Source organism: Carassius auratus, chromosome 42, assembly GCF_003368295.1.
Source record: "Carassius auratus strain Wakin chromosome 42, ASM336829v1, whole genome shotgun sequence".
Lineage (NCBI taxonomy): Eukaryota > Metazoa > Chordata > Actinopteri > Cypriniformes > Cyprinidae > Carassius > Carassius auratus.
The window spans coordinates 12,661,805-12,671,893 of record NC_039284.1 but is presented as its reverse complement, the minus strand read 5'-3'; the positions used below and the strand labels follow the sequence as shown (position 1 = coordinate 12,671,893).

The window sequence follows — 10,089 nt, the reverse complement described above, 5'->3', positions numbered from 1 at the left end:
ATCCAGCCTGGCTTCCGATTGGCTACATGTTTCCTGGTTTGCGCTGTCCGCGGTTCTGATTGGTCGAATAGACTCAGAAGCGTCCCGACTGCGAATCCCATTGGCTGGAGGGAGGTACGGTAACAGAGCTTCATTTCAGAGGGAAAGCCTCCGCTCAGTCTGCGCGTGTCGAAGCGAAGAGAACATTCGCCATTTTGTACCCAACGTAATTATTTTCGCATTCTGGACTCGGAGCCAGTGAGATTTCGCGGAGAGCCCCGTGACTCTTTTCGTCTGCTTCTCTAGTCAGACCAAGTAACCTCAGCATCGTTAACTTAAATGTGTTCTTTATATGATTTGTACTGCAATTGTTTTACCACTAAATCGTTTTAGACGCGGTCGTGTTGAAAAGGTCAATTGAAGGCAACGGTAATGGCGTCTTTATGTCGTTGCTCTGGAGAGCGTGACGTCAGGGTTTTGTTAACCACGTGACGTGACCGGAACTGAGCGCCCCAGTAAGCACGTGAGACAAGTTAAATGCTTATTCACTGACACCTCCTGATTTCAAATTACAATGACTGATTACAGTGTTATTGAAATACTCGCTTAACGTGACATTGAACTATTGTGATTTTGAATCAGAAATGGAATAAGAGCATTTTGCCTGGGTATTTTAATGTTTTAAGGGTGTTTATGATCGATAAGTCACATGCTTATGGCGTTAATGATTATTTAATGGTTTGATTTTAATGTATAGATATAATCCATATCTGTGCAGTGTTGACCCATTTGTATACAATGTCTTTCTATGATTTATCAATCAATAAATCAGTCAGTTTTCCTATGAATTATTTAGTGAGCACACATTACATGCATGGGAAAGCATCATTCAGACATCACAGCAAAAATTATTATTATTGTAAGGGGTAAGTTTAGAGTTGGGGTAGGTATAGATGTTAATAAAACACAATCTAATAGGTAGAAAATGCAATTTTTTTTGTTAACTTCCGGTCTTTGCTGTACATTATCCCTTCCTGCCACAACAGAGGTTATCTCCAACTTAAAGTGCTAAAAATAGATGCCACGTGCAAAGCTTCTAGTGACAGAGAACTGCAGAAGATCTCACAATAATTGTGTATGCACTGCTAGTTAAATATTTAGATAAAAGCATGCTTTTCATAGTCTAAAAAAGGCTTCTTCTTAAACTGTTGAAATTAGCTTTGTGGAAAGTCCCATTGTAGGTGACAAAAACGTCTTTAAATTTTGATTACTACACTATTCTTAAAACTTATTCCTCCATATCAAGTCTTTATTCCTATCAGTGGATTAACCTGATACGGTTTTAGATTAACCAAATTAACCTGGGAAGTATGTTCATTAAAATATCACGTTCATCCTAGTCACACTAAGTCAAACTATAACATGCATGCTTGTGCACCAATATAATGGACATAAATTTTAATGTCAATTATAATATATACTGAAGCTCCATATGCTGATGGCTAACCTTAGTTGAGGGTCAAGTCCTTGCAGCACATTGCAGATAAACCGTTTATCTATACCCAAATGCATGTTGTATTTAGCGCCTTATGCCGAACCTAATAATATTCACATTCTTCTGACAGGGTGTGCATAAATATCATTCAATTGATGCCACAGAATTTCTAAAAGAGAAGGTGGATCCTTTGCCTAAGATCGGAATTAGAGCTTCATTCTCTTTTATAAATCATATTTATTGTCAAGTCAACAAAAAGGGAAACATAGGATTACATTAGTCTATTACAAAGCATAAAAAACATTTTATTGTCTGCCGGAAAGTTGAGAGTTGCCAGGATGTCGGAAACATGGTACACAGTCAGTGAAATGGAAAAACAGGGAGGTTTGCAACACTGTGTTTACATGTTGTCCTCATCAGAGTCATCCTCCTCCTCCAGGGATTCCTGTCAGGGCAGAAATATGACAATAAGCCATGCTGAAGAGAAGTGTTGTTATGACTATTAACAGAGGGGACAGTTACTTACTTTAGCGTATTTCTCGGCCTCCTCTTTGATGTCTTTGGGGACAAGCTCATGCCTTCCTTTTGTGACTAAAAAATGGTGCAAAAACATATAAATATAAATAAAACACAAGTGTAGGAGTGACACATGATCATATTACCCCAACATTTGAAAGATAATTTACCTTCTCCAACCCAGCTAAGCTCCAGCTCAAATGCTTTGTCTTTCACCTCATCATGAACAATATAGATACTGAGAAGAGATGACAGTTATTAAATCGTGTAAATATACATTCTTTGTCATGGCATGCTATACATATTTTTATAAGAGTCCCACAAATCCATGGACAGCCTGGAAACATTTTAAGGCCTGGAAGAGTAACAGAATTTAACTCATTTCTAATGTGTATATAATGTATGCTCCACTCTAAATTATTAATAAATAAATATACTGGCAAGAAATATTTTGTTTTATGAGTGCAATCTCAATAAGATGATTTTAAAAGTGCTAATGCAATGAACTATGAATCCAATGCAATAAAAAGTAATTGAAATTGACTGGTCAAAAGGTGTAGAAATCCAGTTCATTGGAAGCCAACATTGTAAACTAAGCAACTTAACAGATAAGAAAAGAATCAGCTGAGTTAGACCTTTAAAACCTGAAGTACAACTCTTTAGAGTTTGATTGGTTATGTTGGTATATGGTTTGTTTTCGTGGATCTCCGCTGCTCTTGTGTTGGCTATGAAGGATGCATTCGATTCTGTAGTCATCTCAATTCTAAGTTAATAAATAAAACACACTCACATTTTTGCCACTTCCTTCACCAGTTCTCTGCAGGTCATTTCTTTCATCTGAAATACATGATTAACATTTGCAAGTTTAACTACTTTATTCTGTTGACATGAAAAACAAATTCAGTATTGTAGTTGTTTTTGAAATGACAAATCTTGTATGACACAATGCTGTTACTTCTTCAGAACATTTCCCTGCAGTGCTGAAAGTAGCTCATTCTTGTTTGAACATGTTCCAAAAAAAGACGGCAAAACATGCTTACACTAAACACCGCAGCTGCACTGTTAACAATAGAGATCTGTTAGATTGAGTGAGAATGAACGCATGATAACAAATGAAAGTCAATGACATTTTTTGTAATACAACCGCAGAGATACTAGATGCTTAGTTTCAGAACTAAAAGTACAGTTCTAAAGTACTGGGACGATTTTTCATGAACTATTTCCCATTACCATTTAAAGAGTTGCATTCAGACCGACCGTTGTGTACTAGGATGTGACGTAAGCCGATGTTATTTGTGTGCAATGTTCAACAATGTAAAAAAAACACAAAAAACAAACAAAACAAGTGACATGACATATAGCCAAAGTATGGTGACCCATACTCAGAATTCGTGCTCTGCATTTAACCCCCCATCCAAAGTGCACACGTAAGTATCTACTTACGTCACAGATAGTACCCTGGTTAGAACCTGCTCCAGAGTAGGAGTTAACTAGTTCTCGAAAAAGGTAGTCCGGTACTAAAAACCGCACCCAGTTCTAGAGGTGCGAAAACGCCCAAAAGAGTGTAGTTCCACAAATAGTTCCGGTACGATGAAAAGGTTCTGGTGGTGCAAATATCTGTAGATGTACACTATTGTTCAAAAGTTTGGTGTTGGTAACTTTGTATTTTAATACATTTCAAACTTTCGTTCATTCCTGAATTTCCAGCATCATTACACCAGTCTTCAGTGTCACATGATCCTTCAGAAATCATTCTAATATGCAGAATTGCTGTTCAAGAAACATTTCTTATAACAATGTTAAAATGGTTTTTGGGTTTGTTTGTTTTTTTAAACTATGACTTTTTTTTTTTACACTTCTTGATGAATATAAAGTTTAAAAGAACAGCATTTTGAAACAAATGTTTCTGTTATACTTTTAATCAATTTTATACATCCTTGCTGCACAGTGGTTACAGATCAAATGTATGTACTTATCTGAAAGCATTTACAAAACAATGAATATATAAAATATATAAACACCTACCTGTAGTTTCTCAATTTCTGTCTTGGCAGCTTGCTTGGCTTTTCCGATAGCACAGCCCCAGTAACCCTAAAAAACAGACACTAAACTTTAATGACAAAGGCAAACCCATGTACTGAATGTAATGAAAACTTTGTAATCTGCATTGGTCTTGAGTATTGGAAGGAGTTCAGATGTATGCTGGACACTGATTGGCTGCTTTTCACTACATTCAAACTTCATGAGAACCATTCAAAATCAACAGAAACAAATGCAACCGCTCCCGGTAAAAAACAACCAATCAGAGCTGTGGTCCGTAACTTTGTGTTCAAAATGAATATAATAAGCGAGTACACCATGAATCCATTTTCCAAACCGTGTTTTTAGCTTCCTGAATCACTAGGGTGCACCTATAATAAGTGTTTATATTCGGACTATTTTAGATTGCTTCGGGGATACCGCGGCGGAGTAACCCAGTACCTTTGTGATTCTTCATAGACATAAACAGAGAGAAGTAGCTCCGGCTACGATGTTCTTCCGCAAGACGCAAGCAGCTCTGTTTATTAACCGCTAGAGCGTCAAAAGTTACCGACTGCAGCTTTAAGTGTTAAGGTATTAATTAACAGAGATAAAAGTTCATGCAATGAGATCTCTTACGTATGAAATCCCAGAAGGGTCAACCATGTAGAGCTGTGGACCATCATCTTCATCATAAGATCCCAGGATGAAACTGAAGGGTTAAAAAAAAAAAAAAAAAACACAAATAAAAACAACATATATACTTATAAGAAATCAAACTTGCCTTTTGCAATCAAAATGCATTATTGAAACTTTACAAAAGACCTACCTGCACCCAAAAGGTCTCACCGCGCTGTATAATGTGTAGGCATGGACATACATGGCCACTCTGTCTGCAAGATGCTGTTTGGATAATATGAACGGTATATCAATGACCAGCATATCTTTATAATTTCTTTATTGTTAAACTGTTCAATTAAAACAAATTCCATTTGCTTCGTATATACACAAAATCATATAAGAGTTAATTCAATACAGCACATGCGTCGTAAAGAGTATTGTGTGTCATTGGCAGACCTGCCAACCTTAGTACCATCAGTGTGACTGGACGGGACGTAGAGTTTGGACCATGCATGCAAGGTCAAAAAACGCTTTCGTTTTCTCAAAATAGGCATTTAATATCACCTCATTTTCTAGCGACTCTCAAACAATTCGTTCAAAGCAGTTCTAAGATTCAGTCTCTCTAAACCCCTCTTTTCCGTGAGCCTGCTCTGCTATTATTGGTCAGATGATCCAGTCTGTTGTAACTTGTGATTGGTCTACAGCGTATGTCGGAAACCATAGGCCCATTTCCACAGTTCCGTATTTTGAACTCTTAATCTATTATTTAACATACTTGTGATTCAGTGGAACCCAAATAAACAGGGTACTGAGACATCTTTCAAAAGCAAACATTTAGTAAATTCCGCGTTTAACTCCCAGACCCAGAGATTTATTCTTTTTTACTCCCGAGATTAGAGAAGCAGTCGTCAGTAAAATTACATGTTTGTGGGTGGGGTCAAATTGTTCGCTCGCTGCTGGCCAACATTGAACATAGGCGGAATTATGCAAATGTGTTACCTTGTGACGTGTAGCAATCACGTAAATTGGTAAATTACTTACCACTCGTTTAGGCTGTAGAGAGTCGATTGTTTTGGGTAACTTTATTTATCATGCACTTTCGGCTTTACAACTTTGCAGATCGTTTACATTCACATACAGCTACATTACACACTGCATGAAAGGCAATATTGGAAATGGCATAATAGGGGCACTTTAATGAAATTATAGCCATGGTGGAAATTTTGCATCTTATTCTTAACAAAGGTATGAGACAAGTCTTCTTTTGCTTACTGCAGAGTGCGACAAAGAGGCAACACCCAAACTCAACATTTATACCTTAATCAAATGCGGATGGATCTCATCCAATCATAATGCTTATTCAATATTTTCTTTTTATTTATTATATTCGTTAAAATCCCATGCTACGTGTACTGTGTTAACCTAACTGAGACTTGTTATAGCACTTATATATCATTGCTCTTTTTGTTGTTTTTGATTGCTTCCACTGTCTTCATCTGTAAGTCGCTTTGGATAAAAGCGTCTGCTAAATGAATAAATGTAAATATATGTCCATTTAAGGTACCCAACTATGTCCTCTAGACATGTTTCTAATAATCCAGGATGCCTACTAAGAATCTAGGTATAAAATAGCCTCTCTCGTCTCTCACTTGTCTTGCCCACACACACACACACACACACATTAAATATTTCCTGTTATCTTTCAGCTCATCGAAAACTCAAGCATACTGAAGCACTCAGACAGTAAAAACTCTTTAGTACAATGAAGCAAATAATAATACTAATAATATAAATATTTCAGATAAGAATCTAATTTCCTCTACATAGCCTTTTCAAGTTTAATTTTAAATCCAATCTTAAATCACTAAGCCATATAGCGATTTCAATTTTATTGAGATTTATTGTTCATAATTACTTGAGCATTTTATCATTTGCATGGCTGTATGATATCTTCCTCTTAATGAATGAATGAGTGAGTATTTTATGTGAATCCATGTGATAGTCAACTCCAGGTTGGCAGGTCTGCAATGGCGGTAGAATGTTCATTTTTGTGTGACCTATGCTTTAGTCTCTCTTCTTCTCACCTTCAGTGGGATGTCATGGCCATAGTTGGAGCGGAAGTTTGAAGCCTCTTCTCTTGACACTTCTGAGAGAGATCGTGCATCTGCTAGAAGACCAGCCACAGCCTAGAAGACATACAGAGAGGGATTCATATACCTGTAGAGATTTACACTACCATTCCAAAGTTTGGGGAAGTAAATTAACACTTTTATTCAGCAAGGATGCATTAAACTCTCCGAACATCCTTTATGTTCATCAAAGACTCCTGGAAATAATTTAATTTATAATAATACTTTTTCTTGAGCACCAAATCAGCATTTAAAATGATTTCAGAATGATCATTTGACGCTGAATTTTCAGCAGCCCTAGCTCTTACAGTCTTTAACTTTACCATTACAATAATAAATTCGATTTCAAAATTGTTTTATTTTAAATTCTAATAATATTTAGCTGTTACTGTTTTTAATCAATGTTTTTTTCAAATAAATCGGTGGTGAGCATAAGATAATTCTTAAAAAAAATAAAATCTTAAGAACAAACTTGAACAGCAGTTCGACAAAAAAAAAAAAAAAATATATATATATATAATATATATATATATATATATTGCATGTGTTCTCATATTCAATGAAAACAGTTCAATTACAAACAACGAAAGGTACAAGAAAAAATGTGATTGTTGTTCAAGCTTTTTGACTTCTTATTTACTCAAATAAAAGTTTATTTTAGATTGTGCAAAGTCTTCGTTATCACATGGATATAATTGCGTTTAAAGTCAAATAAAGGAAACTATCAGAGTAACTTCAAGTATTTTACAGACCCTGATCAATATCTGCTTAAACAACACACGCAATGTTCTTACCATTCCAACGTGCCGATCGATATTGAAGATGCGTTTATTGGAGCCCTCCTCATACAACTTGGACAGAACAAGCTTCTCTACACCAAACACGACTCCATCTTTGCAGCGGATGCCGATGGCTGTGCTAATGAATGACAACAACAGAAAAATTATTATGAACATAATATGCACTTATAGTTTCATCAGACACCAAATACAAAACACATTCAAAAACGTATTGTAGGTGTTATTAAAATAAAAGTAAAGCCTTTCTCAAAGCAGCACATTAAAATGTAGATGTCTCTGGCTAAAATTATTTCACGTGTAGTAGTATTTAATTAATTACCTGCTATTTTCAACAGCCTTCATGGCATATTCAACCTGAAACACCCTTCCATCAGGTGAGAAGGTGGAGGCGGATAAATCATACTGGAGAGGGAGAAAAGCTGTCAACAATTATCACTCGTGTTCATTTAATTTAAATAAACCATTCAAGCAGTTTTTAATCCTTGCAAAAATAAAAACACAGCTGAGCATCAATGACGAAGCTGAATAAACTCAAAAGTGCAGAGCAGCTTTCGAACTGCACAACACATTTACAATGGCATGCAAAAGTTTGGGAACCCCTTGCAGAATCTGAAAATGTGAATAATTTTAACAAAATAAGAGAGATCATACTAAATACTTTATTTAGTACTGTCCTGAGTAAGATATTGTACATAAAAGATGTTTGCATATAGTCCACAAGACAAAACAAATAGCTGAAATTATTAAAATAACCCCATTCAAAAGTTTGGGAAGCCTTGGTTCTTAATACAGTGTGCTGTTACCTGATGATCCACGACTGTCTTTCTGTTTTGTGATGGTTGTGCACAAGTCCCTTGTTTGTTCTGAACAGTTAAACTGAAAACTGTTCTTCAGAAAAAATTTTAAGGTCCTGCAGACTCTTCAGTTTTCCAGCATCTTTGCCTATTTGAACCCTTTCCAGAAGTGACTATGCTTTTGAGATGCATCTTTTCACACTGAGGCACTCAAACATGACTATTAAAAATTTTTCAAACGCTCACTGATGCTCCAGAAGGAAACAAGGTGCATTAAGAGAAAACTTTGAACACGATGACGATGGCCAAATTTTTCTTATTTTGTTGAAATATATATATTTTTTCATTTAGTTCTGCCCTTTGTAAGCAACAGAAGATACTTGTATGTTTCCCGGAACACGAATTAAGTACAATTTACCTTGATCTTCAAATTCCAAAAGTTTTCATCCCCCAGCTCTTAATGCATCTTGTTTCCTTCTGGAGCAGGGATAGGCAACTCCAGTCCTGGAGGGCCACTATCCTGCAGAGTTCAGCTCCAACCCTAATTAAACACACCTGAACAAGGCAATCAGTGTTTTCGGGATTACTAGATAGATACAGGCAGATGAGTTTTTATGAGGGCTGAAGCTAAACTCTGCAGGATAGTGTCCCTGGAGTTGCCTATCCCTGTTCTGGAGCATCAGTGAATGTTTGAAACCTTTTTTAATAGTTGTATAAGTCCCTCAATTGTCCTCAGTGTGAAAAGATGTATCTCAAAAGCATAGTCACTGCTGGAAAGGGTTCAAATATGCGAAAGAAGCTGGAAAACTGAAGAATCTGCAGGACCTAAAGGATTTTTCTGAAGAACAGTTTTCAGTTTAACTGTTCAGAACAGACAAGGGACTCATGCACAACAATCACAAAACAGAAAGACAGCTCTGGATCATCCAGCTAACCAAACACAGTATTAAGAACCAAGGGTTCCCATATTTACAATGGGGTTATTTTAATTTGTTTGTCTTGTGTACTAAGATGTAAACATCTTTTATGTAAAATATCTTAGTCAGGACAATATTAAATAAAAAATAACATGCATTTAGTAGGATCTCTCTTATTTTCTTAAAATTATTCACATTTTCAGAGATTCTGCAAGGGGTACACAAACTTTCGCATGCCACTGTACTTTCACTTTACCTCACAGTCACTTTTCATCTGAATTGCTAACACTGTTAGCGAGCAGTGACTCAGCAGAGACAAAACAGTGCAAAAATACAGAATTAACCCAAGTACATTATCAAAATTACTTCAACTACTTTAGTATGAAAATTCAGTATTAACTTTAATTAGGTTGGAACAGAATAAATCACTCTAACGAAGATCCTGCGCAATAGCAGGTAACTTAGCTTATTAGCTTCAGAATGACACAGGCATGCACGCATTCCTTCTTTATTCGCTCTTTCAGGATTAGATCTCATTCACGCAGTATGATAAATGTTGTATTATTAAATCTACTCACCCCGGTCCCAATAGAGCTCATTGTAATTAGCGGTGATCAAGTATAAATGTGATTGAGCACTCAGCATAAGCAGCCGCAGACTCTCCAGCGCATCGGTTCTCCCTCTGCCACCAACGAGCAACGAGCTCTGTGATTGGACATCACATCGACCAATGAGTTTCTCGAGCGCTAAGCGGTTCAGTCTATCTATCACAATAAAAGTTGTATACTTAAAATTAAAGGTTCGCGTCTTTGACTACAG

General features: G+C 36.3%; 1 protein-coding gene and 1 long non-coding RNA gene across 2 annotated transcripts; one reads left to right on the top strand and one right to left on the bottom strand.

The window, feature by feature from the left end:
• The first annotated feature begins 58 nt into the window (after positions 1-58).
• Positions 59-820, top strand: LOC113060690 (uncharacterized). The gene is made up of 2 exons (XR_003278279.1): positions 59-294; positions 373-820. It is a non-coding gene; the product is annotated as an uncharacterized LOC113060690 (long non-coding RNA).
• An 871-nt stretch (positions 821-1,691) lies between these two features.
• Positions 1,692-9,996, bottom strand: LOC113060688 (proteasome subunit alpha type-3). The gene is made up of 11 exons (XM_026229814.1): positions 9,849-9,996; positions 7,879-7,961; positions 7,554-7,677; positions 6,715-6,816; positions 4,839-4,912; positions 4,649-4,721; positions 4,016-4,081; positions 2,781-2,827; positions 2,161-2,228; positions 2,001-2,065; positions 1,692-1,919 (listed from the first exon to the last, which is right to left on the bottom strand). The coding sequence occupies exons 1-11, from the start codon at positions 9,867-9,869 to the stop codon at positions 1,875-1,877; spliced, it is 768 nt and encodes a 255-aa protein (XP_026085599.1). The 5' UTR covers positions 9,870-9,996; the 3' UTR covers positions 1,692-1,874.
• Positions 9,997-10,089: the final 93 nt, after the last annotated feature.

Coding starts and splice junctions, on each gene's coding strand:
- LOC113060688 (XM_026229814.1), bottom strand. CDS start 9,869: ATGAGCTCTATTGGGACCGGG. Junction 6,817..7,553: donor TCGATCGGCACGTTGGAATG/GTAAGAACATTG, acceptor TATGTCTTCTAG/GCTGTGGCTGGTCTTCTAGC. Junction 2,066..2,160: donor GCTTAGCTGGGTTGGAGAAG/GTAAATTATCTT, acceptor ACCATTTTTTAG/TCACAAAAGGAAGGCATGAG.